The following is a 26,773-nucleotide window of genomic DNA, read 5'->3' as shown; positions in this document are numbered from 1 at the left end:
CCCCATTCTTCTCTCTCTCCCTCTTTCCTTTTTATCCCTTTCCTTTCTCCTCTCAACTGCTGCCCCTGTCTCGGAAGCCAATCTCCTCCTTCCCTTTCCCCTATAAAAAACCCCTCTGCTTGAACCCTGTGCATGGCATCTTTCTCTCGTGCACCGCTTTTCTTAAATTACAACACTCCTAAGACGAATAAAACCCTGGCCCCATCCCCAGCACTGCATAAACAGGGTATGGTGTAATACACCAGTAAACTCAGCAATGGCAAAGTAAAAGCAGGAGGATCAGAAGCTCAAGGCCACCCTTGAATGGGTAGTAAGTTCAAGGTTAAGCTAAGCCTTGGGTACATGAGACCCTACTACAAGGGGTGGGGGGTGCTGGAAAACAAGAAAAGGACTGTCTGATGACTGGTAGGGAATATGCTAGATTTTGTTTTAAACAATTTGACAGAAAATGAGGGACAAAAAAAGAAAAAAAGAAACATTTTGAGGAACCACCATCATATAAATGAATGTATACCAAGAATGGGAACAGAAAGTGTCCCAAGAAGATGAAGCACTAAGATGCTCAATAACATTGAGACCAGCAAGGGAAGAGGAGTAACAAAAGAACTCCCAGCAGTAGGATGGAGAGGGAAATTCAGGGCCATGTCAGAGAGCTGAGCATTGCCAGGGTGTCTGACAATAGCTACTCAGATGGAGAAAGCTGAACCAGACAGCCTGAGCTACACAGTGAGACCCCCCCCATACAAATACTAATCTGATGTGGCAGCTTGAGAGGTGGAGACATAGAACTTAAGATCATCCTCTGCTGAATACCAAGATCAAAGCCTGTCTGAGCTACTTATGACTCTGTATTAAAAAGTCTGACAAACTGTAGTATATATTACAAGTGAACAGAAGGTAAAGAACAATGAATGATAACACAATTTAGAGCTGGGCGTCGGTGGCACACACCTTTAATCCCAGCACTGGGGGGGGGGGAGGCAGAGGCAGACGGATCTCTGTGAGTTCGAGGCCAGCCTGGTCTCCAGAGCGAGTGCCAGGATAGGCTCCAAAGATACACAGAGAAACCCTGTCTCAAACCACCCCCACAAAAAAAAAAAAAACCCCACAATTTAGGTATGTCATCCAGGGATATATAAAGTCCACAGGTAGAATAGATGCAAAAACTTACATTTGCACATCAAAAAAGAAAAAAAAAAACAAAAAAAAAGAAGAAAAAAAACAGTATGGAGAAAAAACTGTCAAGATGGCTTTGCTGGTGGGAGAGTAACTGCCTAGAATGCTCAGGATGCTACCATTCCAAACACCACTATATGATGATGGGCACGTGGCTTAGTGCTAAAGCACTTGCCTAGCACCCTAGTGTCCATCCCCAGCACCACAAAACAATTAACAGTACACTGGAAGGCAGAGGCAGGCGGATCTCTGTGGTCTACAAGAGCTAGTTCCAGGACAGCCTCCAAAGCCACAGAGAAACCCTGTCTCAAGAGAAAAACAAAGAAAAGAAGAGAAAAGAAAAGAAAAGAAAATGAGGAGTTGTTGTTGTTGTAAAAAGCCAGAGAGTGGGCTGGAGAGATGGCTCAATGGTTAAGAGCACTGACTTTTTCCAGAGGTCCTGAGTTCAATTCCCAGCAACCACATGGTGGCTCACAACCATCCCTTATGAGATCTGGTGCGCTGATATACATGGAAGCAGAATGTTGTATACATAATAAATAAAATAAAATCTTAAAAAAAAAAAAAAAGCCTGAGAGTAAACCGATAGCAGAATTTTTGAACGGGTTCTGTTCAGGTTTCTGCCTTGAGTTCCTGCCCTGACTTCCCTCAATGATGAACTGTGTCCTGAAGTGTAAGATGTAATAAATAAACCCTGTCAGGCGGTAGTCGTGCACGCCTTTAATCCCAGCACTCAGGGAGGCAAAGGCAGATGGATCTCTGAGAGTTCGAAGCTAGCCTGGTCTACAGAGCGAGTGCCAAGACAGCCAGAGATACACAGAGAAACCCTGTCTCCAAAAAACCAAAAGATGTAATAAACTTCTACCCCGAAGTTCCTTGTTTGGTCATGGTGTTTTTCACACAACAGAAAGGAAACTAGCACACCTTTGTATGTTCACAGCCCTGGGTATCAGTATCACAAATAACGACGGTGGTAACGGCTAGGGTTGCAGCCTTTGCCTGGCATGTGAGAAGCCCTGGGTACCAACTCCAGCATTACAAAATGATGATGATGGGGGGGGGGGCAGACGACTGCGGAGCGCGTGCAAGGTCTTGAGTTTCATACCCAGAACCAGGAGGAAAAACAAACAAGCAAACAAAACTCATTGCTCCTACACTCCCCTCCCTCAAAGAACGTGGGTTGCGGGACCAGCAGGATCCCTCCCCAGCCGCCCCACCTCCAGATACTTCCGGCCCGTCCACTCCGCCCTCCCGCCCTGGTAGCGGGTGCGGAGGGTCGACCACCAGCCGTCTCCGGCCCCCAGATGAGTCGGGTTGCCCTCGGACATGCGGCTTACACTTCCATGTCGCAGCCGCTTCGTCCTGCGCAGCCGCTGGAAGGGAACGGCCTCCCGTCGTGCCACCGCCGCGGAGCTCTCGGCCTGCGTGTGCGCCGCAAGCCACTCTGGGACGCCGTGTTGCATGCCGGGATCGCTGTAGGGAACGCCGGGCTCCTTGCGTCGTACGGATTTCGAATTTCAGCCTCTGGAGGCAAAATTTAAACTTTTTTATGGTCTAGGTTTTGTTAGGGTTTTAATAAGATAAGGTTCCTGTCTTGGACGCTTTAAAAATCTCCAAGCCAGTCAGTTCGCAGCTGATATCTCAGCACTAGAGAGATTGAAGCAGGGGGATTGCCACGAGTTCCTGGCTAGCCTGTGCTACAGAGTGGGTTTCAAGCTATCTTGGGCTATTGCAGACCACTGTGTAAAAAAACAAAAAACAGGGCTGGAGAGATGGCTCAGAGGTTAAGAGCACCTTTGGCTGCTCTTCCAAAGGTCCTGAGTTCAATTCCCAGCAACCACATGGTGGCCCACAACCATCCGTTATGAGATCTGGTGCCCTCTTCTGATGTGCAGATATATATGGAAGCAGAATGTTGTATACATAATAAATAAATAAAATCTTGTTTAAAAAAAACGCACAGGCACACACACACATACCAATCAACCAACCAAAACCCCCAGAAGCCAGCCAGGCATGGTGGCGCACGCCTCTAATTCCAGCAAGGGAAAAAAGGGAAGGTAGAGGCTAGCACATTTTTGTGAGACAACCTAGGCCACACAAGAAACAGAGAGAAAGGGAGAGGGAGGGAGAGAGAAAGAGAGACACCTGGAGAGATGGCATAGCAGTTAAGAGTACTTCCATTTCTAGCAAAGGATCAGGAATTGATTCCCAGCACCAACGTGGTGGCTCACAACAACCTGTAACTCCAATTCCAGAGGATCCAAGGCCTTTTATATAGCCCCCGCCAGGCACACATGTGAAGTATATACATACACACAGACACTCACAGATACACATAAAATAAATCTTTGGCTGGGTGCTGGTGGCACATGCCTTAAATCCCAGCACTCAGGAGGCAGAGGCAGGTGGATCACTGTGAGTTCGAGGCCGGCCTGGTCTACAGAGCGAGTACCAGGATAGGCTCCAAAGCTACACAGAGAAACCTTGTCTCGAAAAACCAAAAAAATAAAATAAAACTTTGAAAAAAGAAGAAAGGGGGTTGGTGGCGCATGCCTTTAATCCCAGCACTCAGGAGGCAGAGGCAGGTGGATCTCTGTGAGTTCGAAGCCAGCCTGATCTCCAGAGGGAGTGCCAGGATAGGCTCCAAAGCTACACAGAGAAACCCTGTCTTGAAAAACCAAAAAGAAAAAAAAAAAAAGAAAGAAAGAAAGAAAAGAAAAAAGGTTGGACCTGCTGGCCCATATCTGCTATAATCCCAGCATTTGGGAGTTGGAGGCAAGAGGATTAGGGATTCAAGATCATCCTCCCAACAGCAAGTTCAAGGCCAGACTAGGATATAGTTTTGTTTTGTTTTTTGATCCGCCTGCCTCTGCCTCCCGAGTGCTGGGATTAAAGGCATGCACCACCATCGCCCGGCTAGGATATAGTTTTTTAAGGCCATCTTCAGGTATATAGGGAGTTTGAGGCCACCCTGGGCTATATGAGAAGCCTATCTCATAAAAAAATAACTGTATACATCTGTGTTCTTGTGCATGTGTGTATGTGCATGTGTAAAGCCAGACATGGTGGTACATGTCTATAATAATACAGGTAGCCAAGGAAAAAGAATGGTGAGTTCAAAGAGGCCACCCTAGGTCACATAGTGAAACCCTCTTTAAAAATAATTAAAAAATTAAAACAAAATGAAAAATCAAAAAGTAAACAAAACATCATCCATAATATACACTGAAGAGTGCCCTATCCTTGTCTTGAGCAGAATGAGCCTCTTAATGATGTTCAGTGTGCTATTTACCCAACAAGCTTAGAGTGATTGCCCATTGGGTACTGGTGATTCAAATACGAGTAATACACACACTCTGTCCAAACTAGCTGACAGCCTAGTTGGGGGACCAGTTCTGGACATAAATAACGATGACACACTGTGTTTAGACTCCGTAGTGTAGAGGAGGGGTTGACTAACAGGGCAGAGAGGCGTCCCCAAGCCAGAAGTGTTTGAGGTGAGTGGAAGAAGGAACAATCAAAATCAAGGCTTCAGAGATAGATCCTTCTGGAACACAGGCTAAGTACCTCTGAGAGCCACACCATAAAATGACTCAGAGATGAATTTGAGTAGGAGAATTGGGTTGCACCCATTTTGTAACTTTAACCTCGTTGACAGCTTTGCTTTTGTTTGAGCTTGGTTTGTTTGCTTGTTTTCAGACAAAGCCTTAAATAGTCCAGGCTGGTCTCAAACTGCCAAGGATGACCTTGAACTCTCTAACCTCCTATCTCTACCTCCCTAGGGCTGGATGAAAGGCATGCACCACCACACTTAGCTTATTAGGTGCTGGGAATGGAACCTGGGACTTTGTGCATTCTACCAACTGAGCTACATCAGCAGCACCTGAACTAATTATTGAATATTCTGTTGACCTTGGTAGGGTTGTTACCATTGTGATACATATGTTTTCGATCTTTGGAATACAAAATGTTTTATTCCTGCAAGAGGGAACATGGTGGTGTGGAATCAAGCAGACAAGTACACCCAGGGCTAGGGCACCCAGTGGGAGTCACACTGGGTGTTTATTTCTAACCCAGAGGGGCCCTGTGTCTTGCTCTAATTTGTGGCCAGAGCTTAGCCTCACAAATGGATGCAGTTGGTAAACAGAATGCAATTTCCCACAGAGAATGCAGCCTTGTGCAAATATTTTTATTACAAGAAGAGAAAACTGACTCTGGAGGAATTTTGATTTCTGCCATGGGACTCCTTTGCAGTTTTTTAAAAAATGAAGTTTTGTCTTATGTAACCCATTGATAGAAAAGGCAGTACCTTTTGCTTACACTTCCCACACCAAGCAGAATAATATCAATAACAATAGCCTCCATTCAATATTAACCTCTTAAAACCAAGTTCAGAGTAAGTGAGCTGGCTTGGCAGGTGAGTCAACAAAAACACAACTCTTTCCTCAAAGGGTCTAAGAGACATTTTATTCTGGAGCCAAGTGTGAGTGCCAACGGCCCATGAAAATATCAGGGTACCCAAAATTTCTATATTCTGATATGGTCCCAGTTAGATGAGATTTTTTTTTTATATGTTGACTATTAGTTTATTATAAGGCCCGGCAGAGTAGGGAGACTAAGAAGAGGAAAGGAACAGGGTAAATGGCTGACTGCCATGGCCAGTTGCCATAGAGAGGCAGAGCAAGCACATAGGTGAGAGAGAGAGTGGAGATGAGATTTTTTACAGTAACAGAGTAAAGAAAATCACAAATTAAAACATTCTTCACTTGCATTGGTGGAAACGTTAGGTAAGTAGGCTATAGAAAATCAGGAAAGTGTCTGCTTCAGTTAGTCCTCAGGTACTTCTGATGACATTCTTACATTTTGGTCAATGGAGGCTAGAGGTTTGTACATTCAAAAAAATGTGATAGTCACAAAGATATCAGGTCACATACAAGATAAGTTATAATTAGGCTTTGGATCTGCAACATTCCAACCTCTCCAGGATCTTCAGGTTCTGATAGACTGTAGTCAAACAGGTATGTCTTCCTTTATTCTATTAATTTTGTCCACAGATGCTTTCACATGTGGGTCCCAGGGATGAAATTCAAGTAGTCAGAACTGGCAGTAGGTAGCCTACGTGGATGAGCCGTCTTGCCTGTTTGCTGTTGTTTAGGGAGGAAATGGTTATTTTGGCCCATAGTTTTCAGAGGTTTACTTCCCTTGTAAGCTGATTCCATTGCAGTGGGGTCTAAAGTGAGGCGTAACATCATGGCCAGCAGCATTTGGCAGAACAAAGCAAGCTCATCTCATGGCAGATGGAAGCAAACAGCTCTTTCTGTTGTATCTTAAGTATGGAAGACTACACACATGAGTGTCATCCTTGTGCAGGGACCACACTAATCTACTCTGTATAATTCTAATTTTAGACTATGTAGGCCAAAGTGAGCATTGCTGTAGTGTGTGTGTGTGTGTGTGTGTGTGTGTGTGTGTGTGTGTGTGTGTCAGAGGACAACTTTCATGAGTCTTTTCTTGCCTCACAACTGGATTCTGGAGACAAAGCTTGGTCCTGAAGCTCGGCAGCACATGCCCTTCCTGTCTCACAGGCTTCCCCGTCCCTTTTCTCTGTGATATTGGCAATGCTTGGTAAGCACTTTCTCATCCCTGGCCTTTCCTTGTCAAATGTTTGTTTTCATTCCAAGGACTGGAAAGGCAGGTGATTGTCATGTGAGGTTCAGTAGCAATCCTGTCAACCAGTTGTTCATTAATGTGATCCCTCTGGTAATTAGCCTCTGACTAGCCAACTCTTAGAGAGCTTCCCAGGCAGATGTTTATTCTGAGATACTAGATTTGGCTCCTGGCTCTCAAGCTTCCTGTCTCGATGTCTTTAGGCAAATCACTCAGTCTACCCTATACTGTCCTTTCCTTACCTGGAGCACCATGGTGATTATCAGGGTTGCCATCTAGGAGTACTTGTGAGGTTTTAAATATAAAATATTTAACACAGTGTCTACAATACTGTTAGAACTCAAGCTATTGCCAGGAGTGCTGGCATACACATGCCACTCCAGCCCTTAGAAGGGTGAAGCAGGAGAACGTCCAATTTCTGGCCAGCCTGGGCTACACAGTGAATTTAAGTCTAGTGACATAGAGAGATCCTGCCTCACAACACACAACAAAGTAAACAAAGGAGATACAATTATTGTTATTTTGTTTATTAATATAGAGTTAATGCCTCCACTTAACTCCCCTAAATGTCTTTCACCCATTTTGTTGATTTGAGGCAGTGTCTCATGTAGCCTAGTCCCACCTTGAACTCACCACGTAGCCGAGGATGACCTGGAATTCCTGACTCTGCCTTCACCTCCTGAGGGCTGGGATTCCAGGCACCAGCCCACTCTGCTAGTTTGAAGAAGTACTGGGGATCAAACCCAGAGTTCTGTGTGTGCTAAGCAAGCGATCTGCCAACTGAACTGTGTATCCAGCCTTCTCCTAAAGTTTTTTGAACTTTGTGTTTTGGGAAAGACCCAGAGCTTGAGGTTTCCTAGGGTGATGCTTACAGGGTGAGGAAGAATTCAGATTCTCTCCTTTTCCTCTAGATCTGAAAGGACGCCACCCTGAGCCACGCCCCGAGCTCCTCATTGGGGAATTCTCAGCAGGCACTTTAATACTGAACGAACCTCCAAATCCTTACCAGGTGATTCTAGGCAAGTGTTCACCACTGAACTTTGCCCCAGCTCCTCATTTCGTAGATTCTAGGCAAGTGCTCTACTTCTGAGCCATGCCTGAGTTCTTTCACATTTACTGAAATCTATGTTGTCAATGAACTTGAAAACTTGATCACATCACAAGGCATAAATGTTTGATTAAATTCTTACCATGCCTTTAATCCCAGCACTCGGGAGGCAGAGGCAGGTGGATCTCTGTGAGTTCGAGACCAGCCTGGTCTACAAGAGCTAGTTCCAGGACAGCCTCCAAAGACACAGAGAAACCCTGTCTCAAAAAAACCAAAAAAAAATTATTTATTTACTTATTGTGTGTGTGTGTGTGTGTGTGTGTGTGTGTGTGTGTGTGTGTGCGCGCGCGCGCGCGCGCACACACACAAATACCACCCCTCTCCCCCTCCACCCCACCCCGGGTTAAAGGACAATTTGGTGGTGTCATTATTCTCTCCTTCCACCATGTAGGTCCCTGGGCTCAAACTCAGACCCTGACTATAAGCACCTTATACCTGATGAGGCATCTCACTGGACCCATCTTTTCTTTAAATATTGATTTATTTGGGGTATGAGAGGTGGGTGAGTATGTGCTCCATGTGCCACAGAGCATGTGTGGAGATTGGAGGACAATCCTCTGGAGTCAGTGCTTGCTTCTCTTACATTTGTCAAGGTTCCAAGTGCTCCAGACTAACTGGCCCCTAAGCTCCCAGACAACTCTCCAGTCTTCTCTCCCATCTTGAGTAGAAGTGCTGAGATTACAGATGGGCCTCACAGCTGACCATCTACATGAGTTCCAGGACAAAACTCAGGTTGCCAACCTTTTGTGCGTGGCTAGCTCGTTTACTTGCTGAGCTGTCTCTCTAGGTCAGTGGTTCTCAACCTGTAGGTCTTGACCCCTTTGGGGGTCGAATGATTCTTTCACAGGAGTTGCCAAGACCATCAGAAAACACGGATATTTATATTTCAATTCATAGCAGTAGCAAAAAAAAAGTTATGAAGTAGCAACAAAAATAATGTTATGGTTGGGGGTCACCACAACATGAGGAACTGTATTAAAGGGCTGCAGCGTTAGGAAGGCTGAGAACCACAAGAGTCTAGGAATATCAAACTCTTGATATCCCTGCCTCTGTTTCCCAAGTGCTGAGGTCACAGGTACGTGCCAGCACAGGTAACCTAGCATTTAGCAGTTATCTTTCCATACCCTGACTGCTGGCCTTTTGTTTTATTTTGTTTTTATTTGGAGATAGGGTCTCGTGTGACCCAAGTTGCCCTTGAGCTGGCTTATGCAGCTCAGGATGACCTCGAAATTCTGATCCTCCTGCCTCCATCCCCAATGCTGAGATTACAGACCTGCACCAGTAATCACAACCTGCACACAAAGCTATATCTGATTTATCATGTGCCCTATCCCATGGCCCCTGCTTTGAGATAGGGCCTCAATGTAGTATAGTCCTGGTTGGCCTGGACCTCACTCTGTAGACCGTGCTGGCCTTGAACTGACAGGGATGCTCCTGTCTCTTCCTCCCAAGTGCTGTACTAAAAGCATGTGCCACATGGCACGGTCGTTGTGACAATTTTTTGTTTTTGAAACAGGTTCATTTGCAGCCCAGGCCTGGAACTCCCAGCGATCTTCCTGCCTCAGACTCACGGGTGCTGCTGGGATGACATTCCTATCACCTGTCTTCACTCTAGCACCGGTCTTACCTTGTCTGAACCTCCAAAGTCTAACTCGCTGAAACCCCTGTAGGTCCTCCCGAGGGCTAGTAGATCAGCCAGAGGCGGTCCTGCCCACAGGCGTCACACCCACCTCTCCCCATTGGCTCTACGCTGCCAGGAGGCGGGGACAAGGCAGAGGGGCCGCAGACGCCATCCCGGCCACCAGAGACCAGAAGGTACCAGTCCACAGAATCTGTTCCACCAGGTCCGGAGAGAGTGGGACAGAGGGACAAACACGAAGGAACACCGAGGACTGTGGCGCGCTTGCTTAGTGCTGCCCAAGTCCCGCAAGCCGAACGCGTGCCCCCAACTCTGAGCAGTCTCTGCTCTGCAGACCTCCAGAGCCGAGGTGGTCAGTCTGATCTTGTTTTCCAGATCCGTAAGACCGAAGCTCCAGGAGAAGGAGGAACCGCCCAACATGGCATCGGAGGTGTGTAGGACTTCGGGGACCTTGCAAACGAGTGGGGAGGAGCTACTTGGGTTGACCCGTGCTTGCGGCCACCTCCCGCCAGACAGACCTGCAGAGATACAAAAATCCCCGACCACACGTCCAAAGCCCAGCTTGAGGTAGACTCAGGGATGTCCCCATCGTCATCTGCTCATCGAGCGCCGCCAAGTGGCTCAGGTGGTGATCTCACTAATGACAGGGTTGGCCACCATGCGTGGCTGTTTCCCCACCACCACCCTTTCTTTGTTTGGTTTTATTTTGTATTTATTTATTTATTTATTTATTTATTTATTTATTTATTTATTGAGGCAGGGTTTCCCTGTATAGTCCTGGCAATCCTTGAACTCGCTCTGTAGACCAACCTGGCCTCGAACTCAGAGATCCACCTGCCTCTGTCCCAGGGCTGGAATTAAAGTCCTGCACCACCATGCCCAGCATTGTTTTCCCTTTTTAACAAAATAATTTTTAAATTATGTGTATGGATTTTTTTTTTTTTGCCTGCATGTATTTTGTGCACCACGTGGGTAGCTGCTGCCTATGGAGATCAAAAGAGGGTGTAGGATCAACAGGAACTGGAGTTACAGATGGTTGTGAGCCACCATGTGGGTGCTAAGAACAAAACCTGAGTCCTCTGGAAGAGAAGCCATCATTCCAGCCCCTGTTTTTCCTTCTTTGAAGCAGCTCACTTCAGCCCAGGCTAGACTGGCCAACTCATTGTCGGCCCAGACTGGCCTCAAATTTCTGACAATTCTCCTGCCCCCATCCACTGGAATTCAGATTCCAGGTGTGAGCTACCACATCAAAACTTTCTGTTTTACTTTTCCCTAACATTATTTATTTATTCTGGGTGTGAGCTACCACATCAATATTTCTGTTTACTTTTTTCTTTTAACATTTTTATTTGTTCATTTTGTTGATCTGTTTTAGGAGTATGTACACGTTCGGGCATTGCACACATGTGGAGATCAGAGAACAACTTGTGGGAGTAGATTCTCTTTCCAGCAGGCTTGGCTGCAAGGGCCTTTACCTAATGAGCTGCCTCAGCTTTCTCAGACCCTGCTTTTCACTCCCAAATCCTCTTGTTAGTACCTACACTTTAAGGTAACACCTGTGCCATGCCCTTATCTTCATGTATAGGAAATGTTGAGTCCCTAAATTTTTTCGGGGGGTGGGGGTTCGAGACAGGGTTTCTCTGTGGCTTTGGAGGCTGTCCTGGAACTAGCTCTTGTAGACCAGGTCTTGAACTCACAGAGATCCGCCTGCCTCTGCCTCCCAACTAAAGGTGTGTGCCACTACCACCCAGCAAGTCCTTAAATTGTACTTGAGTTTTGTCATATACAAAGAGCTAGAAGGTAAGGACCTCTCTCTGTGGCCCCAGTGCCCCCCCTGGGATATCCCTGCCCTCTCCCTTGGTCCAGGAATTCCTGGCTTCTCTTCCTATTTAGTGACAGGTGTGCAAGACAGGTCCCATCCGCAGACTTGATTTATGTAATAAATGGAATGATGACAGCTATTGGACTCTGCCTATAAGGGATAGATACGGAGTTACCACTTTGAACTCTTAGAGGAAAGGGGCTTGTAGCAAAGCAGATGCCTGAGTGTCTAGTCCCTCTGATCCTCATTAGCTGGGGAGTCATTCCCTTTCTCTCAGCCCATCTGAACAAATGAAGATGTCCTGATGTACTTAGCTGCCAGGTCATGTAGAGGTCAGGAACAAGGCCTCGACTTTGGAGCCAAACAGATGTAATTTGTACACCAAGGTCAGCCTTGACCTATTAGTTCCTTGTGAAATAGGGGTAATGGTGTCCACTTCATAAAAGGATGAAGTTGCAGGCCAGGCAGTGGTGGTTCAGGCTGTTAGTCCCAGCACTCGGGAGGCAGAGACAGGCGGATCTCTGTGAGTTTGAGGCCAGTCTGGTCTACAGAGCTAGTTCCAGGACAGGTACAGAGAAACCCTGTCTCAAAAAACAAACAAAAGGATGCAGTTGCAATGCCAGGTGTATCAGTGCACACCTTTAAACCCAACACTTGGAAGGTAGAGGCAGGCAGATCTCTGAGTTCGAGGCCAGCCTAGTCTACAAGGGAGTTCCAGGACAGCCAGGACTACACAGAGAAACCCTGTCTCAAAACAAAAAACAAACAAACAAACAAAAAAAGCTATTAATCCTCCTGCCTCTATCCCCCTAATGCTGGGGTTATAAGTGAGTACCACTGTGCCCAGCTCACAGTAACCACTCTGGTACTTCTCTTATGCATTTTGAATTGGATTTTTCTCATTCTACTTAGCTTAACTCTGTGCCCCTTTCCCCTTGTCCCAGACTCCTAGCTGGAGCAATGCCTCCCCCCCCCCCACCCACTGCATTGGTCCTTGCCCATTTACCGAGCAGATGGAGGCACCTCACTTTGACCTCCCAAGGTCATTTCAAATGTTTTCCAGAGCCAAATGTGGTGGCTTACACTTGTACACCAGGCTTTTTTTTTAGGCCAGCTTCAACTTTGTAATGAGTTCTAGGTCAGCCTCAACTACATGGCATGACCCTATCTCCACAAGCCAAGAACATGGCCGGGGTTGTGGCTCAGTGATAGATGATAGACCACCTGCTTAGAATTCCCCAGTAAGGGGCTGGGTATGACTCAGTGGTACAACACCTGTGTTTCACACACACACACACACACACACACACACACACACACACACACACACACAAGGCCCTAGGTTCAATCCCCAAAATGGGAGGGGGACAAGGGAAGTGTGTGCCTGGAAGCCTGCTGGTGGTTATTGGAGCTCAGTTTACTCTCCAAACACAGTGGTCTGGACTGCAGGTGACCTCAGCTTGCCTTAGGCTGTTCTGTGGGTTGATGCTAATTGTTCTGGCTACTGTCTTGTTAAGTAGTTGTTATTACCAACAAACCAGGCACAGAGGCCAGAAATGTGGAAAGGAAGGCAGCAGCAGGATCCCTCCTGGGCCTTCCCACAACAGGCTCCTGACTCAATTCCGATCTTGATCTCGCCAGCCCTGACCCCAAGCCCCAGGGGCCTGCAGGGCACTTTGAAGTAGATCTGGCTTTTGTTGGGGCAGCTAAGAGTCAGTGCGGAACCTCTCACAAAGCTGAGGGTGATGGTGGAGGCTGCCTCTATGGGTCAGAGTCCTTTGACAGTAAGACAGTTAGCACTGAGGTCAGCTCACAGCCTGGAGACAGAGAACAGTGGATGCTCCCATGGTACACATAGCACCAGACCCAGGGATTGGCAGGGAGGTAGCTCCACGGGTAAAGCTTAAGGGCCTGAGTCTGGGTCCCAGTGCTGAAGAAGTTGAAACTGTTGACCAGGTAAATCCATGAGTTCAGGATCAGTGAGAGATCCTGTCTCTTAAAAATGTGACGGTACACTTTAATCCCAGCACTTGGGAGGTAGAGGTTGCCAATCTCTATGAATTCCAGGCCAGCTTGATTTCTATAGTGAGTTTCAAGCTAGCCAGGGCTCCAAGTGAGGCCCTGTCTCAAAAGCAATCAATAGTAGTAATAAATGATAAAAAAGAGAGCAATGAGGAAGACACATTGACCTCTGACATTTGCACACACACATGAATGTGTACATACAAAACAGAGAAAGAGGGGGAAGTGTAGGGGAAGCTGTAGCCACGCCTTCTTAGGGGCTGGCTACAGGAGTACCTGGGCAGGCTTGTGAGGGCGTGGTGAGAGTGAGTAGGGGGGTCTGTGTTTCGGTTTCGGTCTCGGTCTCTCTTTGCTTCTTGCTGTACAGACTACCACCGGCTGGCTGGTTCGCTCTGTAAGTAAGGCTTTTCCCTATTAAATACCCTTATATTTTTACCTGACTCTGTATTGGTAATTTCCTACTATAGGGAAGTGTTATTCTTTTGTTTAAAAAGAAGAAAAGAGAAATACTGAGACATGAGACATAAGACATGTTTATTATATGGCCCGGCAGAGTAGGGAGACTAAGAGAAGAGGAACAGGGGTCAGTTCTGAGTTCTGGGGCAGAAGTGGTATGTCCCCAGTGACGCTTGTAGACACCTACCCCCACACACAGAAAGATCGACATGCCATGTCCCTTGACATTGTTCTCACCACACTCTCCTTCGAGTCCTGGGCACTCTGCTTCCTGTATATTCTCTGTCCCATCCTACCAACTGTCCACATCCTGGCCTGTGCCCTCCTCTGTCCAAGCAGGGGCCTCTCTGGCCTATTCTTCTGCCCTTTGGTGCCTGGGGTTGGGAGATCAGCTAATGTCTTTTTAGAAAAACAATGATACAAAAACAGGGGCTGGAATATGGCATATAGACATATATCAGGCAAAATACTCATATACATAGATGAAATAAAAAAATCAAAAAATAAATAAGATAAAAGAGGACTGTTAATATATAGCTCAAGAACAATGCTTGTCTGACAGGCAAGAGTCCCTAGGTTTAATCTCCAGTATTAATATATTAATATATGTGTGTATATACACATATGTATATACACATATATTTGTATATATTCATATACAACATATAAATTTACATACACATCATAGAATAAATACATACTATGTTATCTCTCATTTAAAAATATTCTGGCCGGGCGGTGGTGGCACACGCCTTTAATCCCAGCACTCGGGAGGCAGAGACAGGTGGATCTCTGTGAGTTCGAGATCAGCCTGGTCTACAAGAGCTAGTTCCAGGACAGCCTCCAAAGCCACAGGGAAACCCTGTCTCAAAAAAACAACAACAACAAAAATTCTGTTGTGATCCCACGAAAGCTGCCATCTCCCTGGTCCATGCCATGTGTTGAGAAAGAGCACTGACTTCTGTGTCTGCCATATTCCCTGGTACACTCACCCAGTTCCTGACCCTCTGAATTTCAGTTGTCCTATCTATCCAGTGAGAATAATGTCTAATGCCTACCCCATGTCTTTCTGGGTAACTCTCCTGAGGGTCCCTTTTGAGAGTATGTTCTGTTCTTTCCTCTTGTCCAGAGTGGGAAGCTATGGGGTGGCCGCTTTGTGGGTGCTGTTGACCCTATCATGGAGAAGTTCAACTCCTCCATCTCCTATGACCGGCATCTGTGGAACGTGGATGTGCAGGGGAGCAAGGCCTACAGCAGGGGCCTGGAAAAGGCAGGACTTCTCACCAAAGCTGAGATGCAGCAGATACTGCAAGGCCTGGACAAGGTAGCCTCCGTGTCCCCAGTCGCCCCTTCATCCATTCCCCTGGGAACCTAGGCTCCTACCTAAAATCCCTAAGCACTACATTCACCTTTATTCCCTCCTTTATTCTGATGCTGGAGATAGAACCTAGAGCTGTGGTGCATGCTGGGTAAATGCTCTACTGTTGAGCCACGCCCCCAGCCCCTCACTGGGAGATTCTAGACAAGTGTTTTACCACTGAGCCATATACCAGCTCTTATATCCTGGGGCACAAGCTCTAGTATTCCAGATTTGTTATTTGACCTTTTGGTAAGTAGATGACTAGAGAGGTGCTATAATTACCCGCTCTATCTTTTAATGGTTCCTTGTGGCTCAAGACCAAGGTGGACTGTTCTGAGATCATCCATTAGGGATGGGAAATATTCTATGGCTCAGCTTCCAGACAAGGGCATTTAACCATGTTGGATCTAAGACCAAGGCAGGGAGACTCCTGGCTCCTGATGCCTATCAACCTGATATCCTGGGTTGCTGCCACCTGCTTCAGGTAGCTGACGAGTGGGCCCAGGGCACCTTCAAACTACACCCTAATGATGAAGACATCCACACAGCTAATGAACGGCGTTTGAAGGTTTGAACCCCTCCTAACAATCGGTCTCTCTTTTTCACCATACTCTGGGCACTAACCATCACTGGCAGAGTAGAAATGGCAAGATACTTGGGCAAGACCGGGTCCCTGATACAGGGAGGGAAAACCATAGAGCTTGCTAGGATCACTACCTAGATTCAAGTGTCCCCGCTGGTGGCAGGGAGCTCTAGCCTAACCCTCATGCCTTTTCACCCCTAGGAGCTCATTGGTGAAACTGCAGGAAAGCTACATACAGGACGAAGTCGCAACGACCAGGTGTCACCAGCCCTCTCTACCCTCTGCTATGAACTTTTCAACCTTGGGAACCCAGGAGGCTCTTGGAGCTCTGCTGCAGTCACGGTTCTCCAGGGACACAACAAGCTCCACTTCCTGAGTGAGCCTTCTCTTCTCCACAGGTGGTCACAGACCTCAGGCTGTGGATGAGGCAGACATGCTCAAAACTCTCCACCCTTCTCTGGGCACTCATTGGAAGCATGGTTGACCGGGCTGAGGCGTAAGTCTTCTCGGGGACACTGCCACAAGAATTTTCTCCCTGGAGCGATCTAAGCAGGGAATGAATGTTGATAACCCTAAACCAGCCATGCTGGGAGTATGTACCCAGCATGAATGATGGTTCCACCATGGCTGCATAGAAGATGGAGTTCTAGTCTTCCTTCCCCAGTCTTCCCTAGCCTATATGCTCTAGCTCTTCCAGGGACCAGATGCCAGACCATGTACAATTAGGGAAGAATTGCATGTAAAGACCCAAGAGAATAGCAGAATACTCAAGTGAAGGACCAAAGAAGCTCTGGGTCCTCCCCAGAGGAAGAGAACCTCAACAGTCCACAGACTGTTTTAGATTTGTTTTATATATATGAGTGTTTTGACTGAGTGTATATATGTGCTCCACCTGCATGCCTGATGCCTGTGGAGGTCAGAAGGGGACATTAGTCCCCTGGTACTCAAGCTGTGAATAGCTATGAGCCACCATGTAGGGACTGGACCAGGTCTTTCTGTGAGAACAAGTGGTCTTAACCAATAAGCCATCTCCCCAGTACCATAAGCCCAATTGTGATAGTCTCAACTACTCTCATGAAGATGGAAGCAGTTTGACTCAGAGGATTAATCCTTGACCCTTAAAACAGACTCTAGGAGTCCCAGAGGGCCACCAGGCTCTGTTCTTCTCTGAGTGCAAGACCTAGAAGGCAGGGGTGAAGAGAGTTGAAGAATGAGGTCCTGAGGTATTAGGTGGACTTACAGCTCCAAAAATACAGAGTAGTAAGTAGTGCGGCATATCTTTTTTGGTTTTGGTTCCGTTTTTGGTTTTTGACACAGGGTAGCACTGGCTATCCTGGAACTCTCTTTGTAGACCAGGCTAGACTAGAAGTCAGAGATTCACCTGCCTCTGCCTCAAAAATGCTGGAATTAAAGTCATGCACTACCACCACTTGGCTATGAGCCGACCATATCTTAATAGCTCCTACCCAGACCAGCCTAGATCAGAGGGCAGTGATCCGTCAGTCATTCTTAAGGATCTTTGGAGACAAAACTCCAGGTGCCCAAAGAAAGTTCCTGACTGAGCCTGCATCGTGCAATCACCCTTCAGTCCGTATTTTACCTTCTTACCCCACATCCCACCCTAACGTGGAATGCAAACAACAGAGCCAATGGCTGCCTCCTGCCAGCCTTATCCCATGCTTCCATGTTCTAATGTCCCTGGGACTGGCTTTGTCCCCTAAAGACTTGATAAAGGAGCCCCTGAAAAATTTTAGAGGGTATCAGAATTCAGGATGACCCCTCCTTTTTCCTGACTCCGTGTCCCTTGTTCATAGGCCTCAACTAATTGTGACTACAAGGACATAGGGGTAGGATGTTGGGAAGAATAGGATAGCAAGGGCAAATTAATATAAGGGTTTTTTTTTTTTTTAATGGCATGATGACAGTATTCTGAAATTGAACATGGTGATGGTTATACACTAAGGGTAGTCTGGGACTTGCTTATGTAGCTCAGGCTAGCTTCAAATGTAATCTCCTCCTTTCCTTCGTGTCCTCGACTTTCCTCCCCTCCCCCCCCCTTAGACAGCCCAGGCTATCCTCAAATCCACTATGTAACTAAAGTTAACCTTGAACTACAGGTCCTCCTTCTTTGGCCTCCCAAATACTAGGGTTACAGGTGTGCATCACCACACCCAGAGCTGGGCTTTGTTTTTCAGACGGGGTCTCATCTGTGACCCAAGCTGCATGGGACTCACTATATAGCCAAGGCTGGTCTCAGTCTTAGGGCATTCCTCTGCCTCAACTTCCTGAGCCCTGGGGCTGCAGATTTGCACCTCTTTGCCCTTCCTGGCTTAGTCTTTGATCTTACTGATTTGCTTCTGGCCTCTTTTCTCTAAAGACCCGTTTTATCCTCTGGTAAGCATCTGGTCCCTTGTTCAGGCAGAGCTGCATAGGTCTGTTTTCACCTTCCATGAGAAGAGCCTAGCCTAGCCTTCTTGACCCAACCCCTCAGATCTCCTGCTTTTCCTATTACAGGGAACGTGATGTCCTCTTCCCAGGGTACACACACCTGCAAAGGGCTCAGCCTATCCGCTGGAGTCACTGGATCCTGAGGTGAGCCGTGTGGAGCAGGGACAGTAGGAAGGGGTCTTGATGGAAGGGGAGGCTCCTTGGTGTCTTTTTGCCTACCAAAACCCATGAGTTTCTGGTTTCCCACAGCCACGCTGTTGCGCTGACACGAGATTCAGAGAGGCTGCTGGAGGTGCAGAAGAGAATCAATGTCCTGCCACTGGGGAGGTAAGGCAGTCCTCAGTGTCCCCAAGGCCTGATGGAAGGTGAGGGTGCATCGCAGAGTATGGCAGCATATAGAATATAGGGTCAGCATGGCTAAAGAAAGCTTGGGGATTAAAGGGCGGGGCTTGTGAGCCCTGCTGCTTCCTCAGAGTCTATATACAGACAGTTGTTGCTGAGGAGGGATATTTCTTCAGTAGTTAAGACTCACACATGAGCCTGTAAGCAATTTCAGTGAGACTCATTGAGTCACGGGAAAAGACATGAAGGTACAAGGAGCTGGAAGAAGGGATCAGCAGGATAGGAGAACAAAAGAGGGTAATTGAGGAGTGACTATAATTAACATACATTCTACACCTGTATAAAATGTCATAATGAAATCAGGTATGTATTATATACATGTTAATTAAAAACTCTAAGGTGGGCTGGAAAGATGGCTCACTGGTTAAGAGCACTTGCTGCTCTTACAGAGGAAGCCGGTTCAGTTCCCAGCACCCAAATTTGTCGGCTCATAACCCACCTATAACTCCAGCTCCAGGGAATCCAGTGCCGTCTTCTGGCCTCCATGGGCACCTTCACACATGTGACCAACATTCCCACATGCGCATATATGTACACATTAATAAAAATAATAAAAACAAAATCGTAAAGGCTAGAGAGATTGTTAAGAGCACTGCCTGCTCTAACAGAAGACCCAGGTTCAGTTCCCCATGTCTGGAGCCTTAAGGTGGCCAGGCCAGAAAAGGCTGAGTAACTAAGACTTGATTCTGAGTGTTGCATGTGTGCAGTACCCAAACCTCAGTCACTATGAACCCTTGTCTCTACAGCGGGGCCATTGCAGGCAACCCTCTGGGTGTGGACCGGGAGCTACTCCGAGCAGGTGAAGTACACCCTGTTCATCCTTGTCTGGAGACTGTCACTCTTAGCACCTGCTGAGTCCCAAAGACACATGAGGTGACATGTGGGAAAAATGGAGGTCCTTGTGCTCATGGATAAGCACTAGGGGAGCCACGAATGTCAAACACAGGGTTGTAGGTTCAACATCACTTAGTAACCAGTGTTGGTTCAAACTTTGGTAGTCTGACACCAAGTGTTCTATTTTAGGCATATTTAAGTACAGCACAATTTGATGAAATTCTTTCTGGTGATAATTAATTCAATCCCACGTGCACAGTAAAACTTAAGACACGACTATTTTGAAACTCTTTGAAAAGTACACGTGACACCTTCCATAAAGACAGGTTCCATAGATTGACAAGCTCACAATAAGGGTCCAGAGGAGGATCTGGTGTGGTCTGAGCCACACAGACAGTGCAAAGGTCTCCAGGCTATTAACTTTTTCTGCTCCCAGACTTCTGGGTGGAAAACAGGTTAGACAGCCCTCCTTTTGAAGTGACAACCCCGTATAGTTAACATTCCTGGTTCCCCTAGTGCTTATCTGTGAGTGCAAAGACTTCCGTGCCTCCCACAATGAGAGGGCAGAGGCCCTCATATCTTGCCTATGGGTATTGAGATTAATGGGGTTGCCTATGGCAGGGGTACATATTGCTGGGACTACTTAGACTTCCATCCACCCTCCTGAGGTGTGTACAGAGGCCCCCTTCCCCACCTCATACTCCTCCTCAATTCTCATTTCCAATAAGGGGTCAAGGATGAGCCTGGGAATCCTGGTTCAGGGTAGAGAAGAGCACTTCTCACTTTCCAGTCTGACCATTTTTCCTCCCTCATATCCAGAACTGAACTTTGGGGCCATCACACTCAACAGCATGGATGCCACCAGTGAAAGAGACTTCGTGGGTAAGATATAGGAGTCCAGGGCTGGGGATGTACATCAGTAAGTGGGCTTCTTGCTTAGTGTGCAGGAAGCTCTTGGTTTGATCCCCAGCACTGCATGAAGTGGGCATATTGGTTTACACCCACAGTCACAGCACTCGGGAAGCAGAGGCAGAAAAACCATTCATTGAAGGACATACTCTGCTAGTTAGAAGCCAGCCTGAGCTATCTAAGACCCTGTTTCAAATAAACAAAAACCTAAAAAATCCACCACCAACAATAAGGACAGCAAGATTACTCAACCTTTGCATACTACCAAGCTTTGATGGCCTGAGTTTGATGCCCTGAACCCATGCGGTGGAAGGAGAGATCTGATCTCTTCGAGTGAATAGGCAGAGGGTAAATTAAAAGAAAAGGCCTGCTGTCCCTTCCAGCGGAGTTCCTGTTTTGGGCTTCTCTGTGTATGACCCACCTCAGCAGGATGGCAGAGGACCTTATACTCTATGGCACCAAGGAATTCAACTTTGTGCAGCTCTCGGATGCCTACAGGTAAGGCCCGTATCTCAGTACCAACTGGAATGGCTTCCTCCCACCCCAGTCCACCCCAGCCTTTGCAAGACCTGCCCAGTGCCTCTGCCAGCATGCCAGCCAGGCTTAAGCAGCACCTCAGCAGTAACACCTCTGTCCCCAGCACTGGAAGCAGCTTGATGCCCCAGAAGAAAAACCCAGACAGCCTGGAGTTGATCCGGAGCAAGGCGGGCCGAGTATTTGGGCGGGTGAGCTGGCAAGGCCTCCAGGCAACCCAGTGGGTCCTCAGGGGACTTCATGACTGGCTCTGGTGCCCCAGATCCTCAGCTTCATTCTTCCTACAGTGTGCTGGGCTCCTGATGACTCTCAAAGGACTTCCAAGCACCTACAACAAGGACTTACAGGTATAAGGCTGGGGAAGTAATGAGGGATCCCCCGGTTACACCACATACTACTTCTCAGAGCTCTGATATACCCAGACAGAAACCCCTAAAATGACTCCTGACCTGGGCACACAGTCCGTGACTACCCTCAGAACTACCCTGCTGCTCCTTGGGGTAGCAGGGAGAGGTGCTAAGTGTACCCAGTGGAACAAGGGAAGAGGTCTGGGTGAAGGGCGGGGCTGCCGGCCCCTCACCTGACACATGCCACCCAGGAAGACAAGGAAGCTGTGTTTGAAGTATCTGACACCATGACTGCTGTCCTCCAAGTGGCCACTGGAGTCATCTCGACGCTGCAGGCAAGACTAGGTCTCCCCATGTCACCTCCCTTCCCCTCTCTAGCCCTTGATCAGTGGGAATGCCAGACAGTGATTTGCAGGCGGAGAGATAAGGCCAGAAGACCTGGGAGGGGGAGCGCAAGGCACCAAAACCTGGTACAGAAAAATAGGGATTGGCTAGACACCAAAGTCCCAAGTTTTGGCCAGAATAGGATATCATTATTATTATTATTATTATTATTATTATTATTATTATTATTATTATTATTATTTTGAGATAGGATCTTACTATGTAGCGCAGGCTTGCCTCAAACATGAGGCCTGGTATTATAGGCATTATATATTATAGTATTACAGTTATGCCCCACTATAGACTGTCCTCCCCCCTCTCCTTCTATAATAGGGTCTTACATATAGCCAAGGTTGGCATTAACCTCACCATCAGCTGTCTTAGTCTCCTAAGTGCTAGGATTGCAGGCGTGCTCCTTGCTACTAGCCAGATTTCTATTGTAGCCATTTATCATATGAACTTTCTTTCTTTTTTCTTTTTTTTCTGCTTTTTGTTTGTTTGTTTGTTTGTTTTTTGAGTGGGGGTGTTGGTAAGACAGGGTCTTACTATGCAACTCTGGCCAACCTGGAACTCACTCTGTATATCAGGCTGGCCTCAAACTCACAAAGATCTGCCTGCCTCTGCCTCCCAAGTGCTGGGATTACAGGCATGTGCCACCACTGCCTGACGACCATAGCATCAAAACACTTAGTTGAAGTGGCTGCGTACAGTTCAGAGATTTAGGTCACACCTCCTAATGGTGCCACTCCCTTTGGGGGCCATTTTCTTTCAAACCACCACACAGGGGATTCCCAGAGGGAGCTGGCTAGTGAGACTGGCCATGTCTGTGAGCTCTGGGTTTGGTTGAGAGATTCTTCCTCAGTGAATAAAGTAGAAGAGTTAACAAAGATGATCCCTGAGATGATCCCTCAGGTCTTCACATGCATCAACATGCACATGTGCCCACACATATTTTTTTTAAAAATCATCAAGCTGGAGAGATGGCTCAGAGGTGAAGAGCACTGGCTGCTCTTCCAGAGGTACTGAGTTCAATTCCCAGCATCCACATGGTGACTCACAACCATCTGTAATGAGATCTGATGCCCTCTTCTGGCCTGCAAGCACACATGCAGGCAGAACACTATTCATTTTACATATATATATATATATATATATATATATATATATATATATATATCATAATGTATATAAAACATATATGTATATATATGTATATATATGTATGTATTTCAAGACAGGGTTTCTCTGTATTGCTTTGGAAGTTGTCCTGTAGACCAGACTGGTCTCGAACGCACAGAGATTCGCCTGCCTCTGTCTCCTGAGTGCTGGTATTAAAGGCGTGCACCACCCAAGGCCCAGCCAATAAATAAGTCTTAAAAAGGAATAAAAAATAAAGCAATCAAAAACGCTTAATTAAAAAAAATCAAGCACATATGCATGGATACACCACACACACTTAATGGAAAATGGCAAAAAAAAAAAAAATGTAATCCTATACTGAGAGCATAGAGGCACCCCTGTAATCTCAACACTAGGGATGTTGAGGCAAAATTGTAAATTTGAGGCTAACCTGGGCTACAAAGTTGCAAAAGATAAAAACAAACTACTGATGAAAATGTTCAATCAGTGACGTGTATTGCTCGTGGGGTGAGGACGTAAGAGCCTACTCGACTCAGTTGCTTAGCATAGTGTAGGCTCCACAGGATCCTCCAGCTCACTTTTGCTGGACCTGTGCCCCCAGATTCACCGTGAGAACATGACACAGGCACTCAGCCCTGACATGCTGGCCACCGACCTCGCCTACTACCTGGTCCGAAAAGGGGTGAGTGGGAAGCAGCTGGGATGGGGACGGGGTGTCCCCAAAGCCGGGCACTCAGGTCATAGCAGAAAACAAGTTCCTGACGGCATCACTCTCTGACTTTGTATCCAGATGCCATTCCGACAGGCCCATGAGGCCTCAGGAAAAGCTGTGGTCATGGCAGAGACTAAAGGAGTTGCCCTCAACCAGCTGTCGCTGCAGGAACTGCAGACTATCAGGTGTGCGCCACCCCCACCCTCAATTCTGGAAGCTACATCGGAAGCTGCATCCTGGTAGCTGCCCCTTGGCAGCTACAGGTTGGAGTGCACTGTCGATCCTGACATCTTTCTCCCCAGTCCTCTGTTCTCAGGTGACGTGAGCCACGTGTGGGACTATGGCCACAGCGTGGAACAGTACAGTGCCTTGGGCGGCACAGCACGAACCAGCGTCGAGTGGCAGATCGACCAGGTGCGGGCCCTGCTGCGGGCTCAGCAGGCCTAGATTCCACCCACCCAAAGCTGCTCCCCAATAATAAAGTGGGGCCCTGAAGATATGCCATGTGTTTCCTGCCTCAGTCTGTCTTCCTTGCGGTTGGGTTTGGGGATTTGTTGAGCTGGCCAATAGGGACATGAAGGAACTAAAAAAAAAAAAAAAAAAAAAAAACCTGAATGTCAATGGTAAGACAGACAGGAAGGGGAGTCGAGGCTCACATCTGATCTTGTCGTTTCCAGGACCTACACACCTCTTATCCCAGAGGCCCCAGGCAGGAAGCATAACTATAAAAAAAATCATAAACTTAAAACATCACGAAGGGATGGCAGAGAGATGTAGCAGTGCTTATTCTTGCAGAGAACCCCAGTTAGGTTCCCAGCACCCACATCAGGAAGCTCACGAACCACCTGGAACTTCAGCTCCAGGGGATCTGACACCCTCTTCTGGCTTCCATGAGTACTGCACATACCTACGTACTCCACACCACCTACACATAATTTTTTTAAATTAATCTCTTTTAAAACCACATGAGCTTTGGAGAAATGGCTCAGCGGTTAAGAGCACTGGCTGCTCTTCCAGAGGACATGAGTTCAATTCCCAGCGACCACGTGGTGGCTCACACCTATCCGTAATGAGATCTGATTTGATCTTCTGGTGTGCATGAAGATAGGGCACTCATATATATTAAATGAATAAATAAATAAATTTTAAAAAATCACATGGTAGCCGGGCGTTGGTGGTGCACGCCTTTAATCCCAGCACTCAGGAGGCAGAGGCAGGCGGATCTCTGTGAGTTCGAAACCAGCCTGGTCTACAGAGTGAGTTCCAGGACAACCTCCAAAGCAATACAGAGAAACCCTGTCTCGAAAACAACAACAAAAAAAAAAAAAAAAAAAAAAAAAAAAAAACTTGATAAAGGTCTGGGGCCACATGAGCGCCTGTTTCTATTGAACTGTTGGAAATAGAGGCAGATAAAGTTCAGTCTCTTGTAGTCTGCTGCTTTCCTGTTAGAGAGAGTTCAGTGAGTGCTAGCTAATGTTATCAACCATATTGTGTAAGCCGGGAATTTTCTTTTGTAAATGAAACAAACTGTAAGGTGATTTTCCTGGGGTGTATTTTTCAGATCTAGGCATGGAGACCAGGCCTGATGAGGTTAAATCAAATGTCACAGTCTGGCTGTAAGCAAGGCTGATTGACTACTTAAACACTCATGTAGGAGTGGAGTCTTTGAAAAATGGAGCAATGTCTCTGAAGGAAATCTTGATGGGAATTATGATTTTCTCAGTTATGGCCAAATTCTCGTCTTGGTCCGTACCTGTGTGGTCTTTCACCATGGTGTTCACAAGATCAGAACAAATGAATGGCTGCCCAGAGTGAGGACTCTGCAGGTTACTCAGCCCCATAGTAAATGTATGAACACACGAAACAACACTGAAATAGTTAATGGGACTAGAAATACAGGCTTTCAAAGGTTGGCATGTTAGTGGCACTTGCAGATATTTCGTAATCTAAACAGCTGGGAGGAGAACAAAATGGACTACATTTCCTATTTATTGTCCTCGTACTGTTTTCTTGGTAGTTTCTGGACTGATGCAGTGATATTTTGATTCTTCCATATTTATAACGAAACACAGTTTTAGCGTTTATAACATAGAATCTACTTGGTTTGGAATCAAGCGGTTGGAACACTGGATTTTTACTTTAAGCATGCTATTGATTTTCATTGGGGAAGCCTCCAGTCAGCTGTTATCAGTCTGGTTCTGTACTGAACACAGCACCTAACATTCTGAACTGCTCTTTGAAGGATCAGTACTTATTTAAGCTGGGTTTTGTAACCGAGTACATTTGAGGTCTGAATACCCCATCGGACAGAATTATGAATTCTAACGATGAAATTTGATTGGTTTGTGTGGGGAAAAGCCTGGAAAACAAACTGTAGATTGAATAGTGATCCTAGTGTGATTACAGGAGGGGAAGTTTTGGTGCAATTATTTCTCTTCATTGGTGTTGGACTTTTAATCAGGTGAAATGTATTTCTGTACCATAATGTAAGCTTCAATAAAAGTTTGCTTCATTGTCTAGCAAAAAAAAAAAGAAAAAAAGATAATTCAATGAGATAAGAGGAATACACGAACCAGTTTGTTTTTCAAGCAACCTTTAAACTCTACTTAATATTTAAACTGTTCAATCTTTGAACCTGGTTCTAAATGACATTGTTTAATATAATTCCAGTTGTGCAAGGTGGTACACACTTGTCATCTCAGCACTTGGAAGGTAGAGGCAGGAACATTAGGAGCTCAAGGTCATCCTAGACTAGCTACCGAACGCAATACCAAAAAAAAAAAAAAAAGTTAGTGAGATGGCTCAGCAGGTAAAGGTAGGTACCCACATAAAAAGCCAGGCATGATGCACCTGTAAGCCCTTGAGCTGGGGAGGCCAGCCAGTTTAATAGGATCAGTGAGTTCAGTCTCAACACATAAGGCAGAGGGCTGCTGAGATGGCTTAGTGGGTAAAGCTGTCTGTCTGCCACCAAGTGTGATGGCTTGAGTTCAATCCCTGGAAGCTACAGGTTAAGAGAGAAAGCCAACTCCAGCAAGTTGTCTTCTGACCTTCACACACCTGCATGTGCACATGCAAATAAATATATAAATGAAAAATTAGAATAAGTCAGATGGAACTGCAGAAGGGCTCAGTGTTTAAGAACACTGGCTCCTCTTTTTAAAGGACCTGGGATTGGTTCTCAGCACCCACAATAGTGACTCACAATTATCTGTAATTCTAGTTTCAGC

General features: G+C 46.6%; 2 protein-coding genes, 1 long non-coding RNA gene and 1 other non-coding gene across 6 annotated transcripts in view; 1 reads left to right on the top strand and 3 right to left on the bottom strand.

Annotated features, from left to right (window-relative positions):
- Positions 1–2,705, bottom strand: part of Crcp (CGRP receptor component) — a 34,514-nt gene extending 31,809 nt beyond the window's left edge. Inside the window, exon 1 of the mRNA XM_027413800.2 lies at positions 2,514–2,705. Within this exon, the coding sequence (XP_027269601.1) occupies positions 2,514–2,521 (8 nt within the window). The 5' untranslated portion in view covers positions 2,522–2,705. The remainder of the gene's footprint in view (positions 1–2,513) is intronic.
- A 3,801-nt stretch (positions 2,706–6,506) lies between these two features.
- LOC113831116 lies at positions 6,507–6,608 on the bottom strand. The gene has a single exon (XR_003485092.1). It is a non-coding gene; the product is annotated as a U6 spliceosomal RNA (small nuclear RNA).
- A 2,901-nt stretch (positions 6,609–9,509) lies between these two features.
- Asl (argininosuccinate lyase) lies at positions 9,510–24,045 on the top strand. Of its 2 annotated transcripts, none has more exons than XM_027413802.2 (17): positions 9,510–9,798; positions 9,969–10,023; positions 15,023–15,217; positions 15,738–15,821; positions 16,038–16,094; positions 16,235–16,332; positions 18,351–18,428; positions 18,534–18,611; positions 19,433–19,485; positions 20,340–20,402; positions 20,813–20,927; positions 21,070–21,154; positions 21,251–21,310; positions 21,562–21,645; positions 23,436–23,516; positions 23,625–23,731; positions 23,849–24,045. In XM_027413802.2, the coding sequence occupies exons 2-17, from the start codon at positions 10,012–10,014 to the stop codon at positions 23,991–23,993; spliced, it is 1,395 nt and encodes a 464-aa protein (XP_027269603.1). In that variant the 5' UTR covers positions 9,510–9,798; positions 9,969–10,011; the 3' UTR covers positions 23,994–24,045. The 2 variants fall into 2 exon arrangements, with proteins under 2 accessions (XP_027269603.1, XP_027269602.1); XM_027413801.2 differs by having other exon boundaries at positions 9,511–9,769.
- LOC118237844 overlaps positions 13,955–26,773 on the bottom strand; it is a 17,817-nt gene continuing 4,998 nt past the window's right edge. For both annotated transcript variants that reach the window (XR_004769527.1, XR_004769526.1), the window contains exon 3: positions 13,955–21,291. This is a non-coding gene — a long non-coding RNA (uncharacterized LOC118237844). The remainder of the gene's footprint in view (positions 21,292–26,773) is intronic.

The sequence above is a fragment of the Cricetulus griseus genome, chromosome 4, assembly GCF_003668045.3.
Source record: "Cricetulus griseus strain 17A/GY chromosome 4, alternate assembly CriGri-PICRH-1.0, whole genome shotgun sequence".
Taxonomy (NCBI): Eukaryota; Metazoa; Chordata; class Mammalia; order Rodentia; family Cricetidae; genus Cricetulus; species Cricetulus griseus.
The sequence above is the reverse complement of the archived record's forward strand: the minus strand, read 5'-3'. Positions and strand labels throughout refer to the sequence as shown.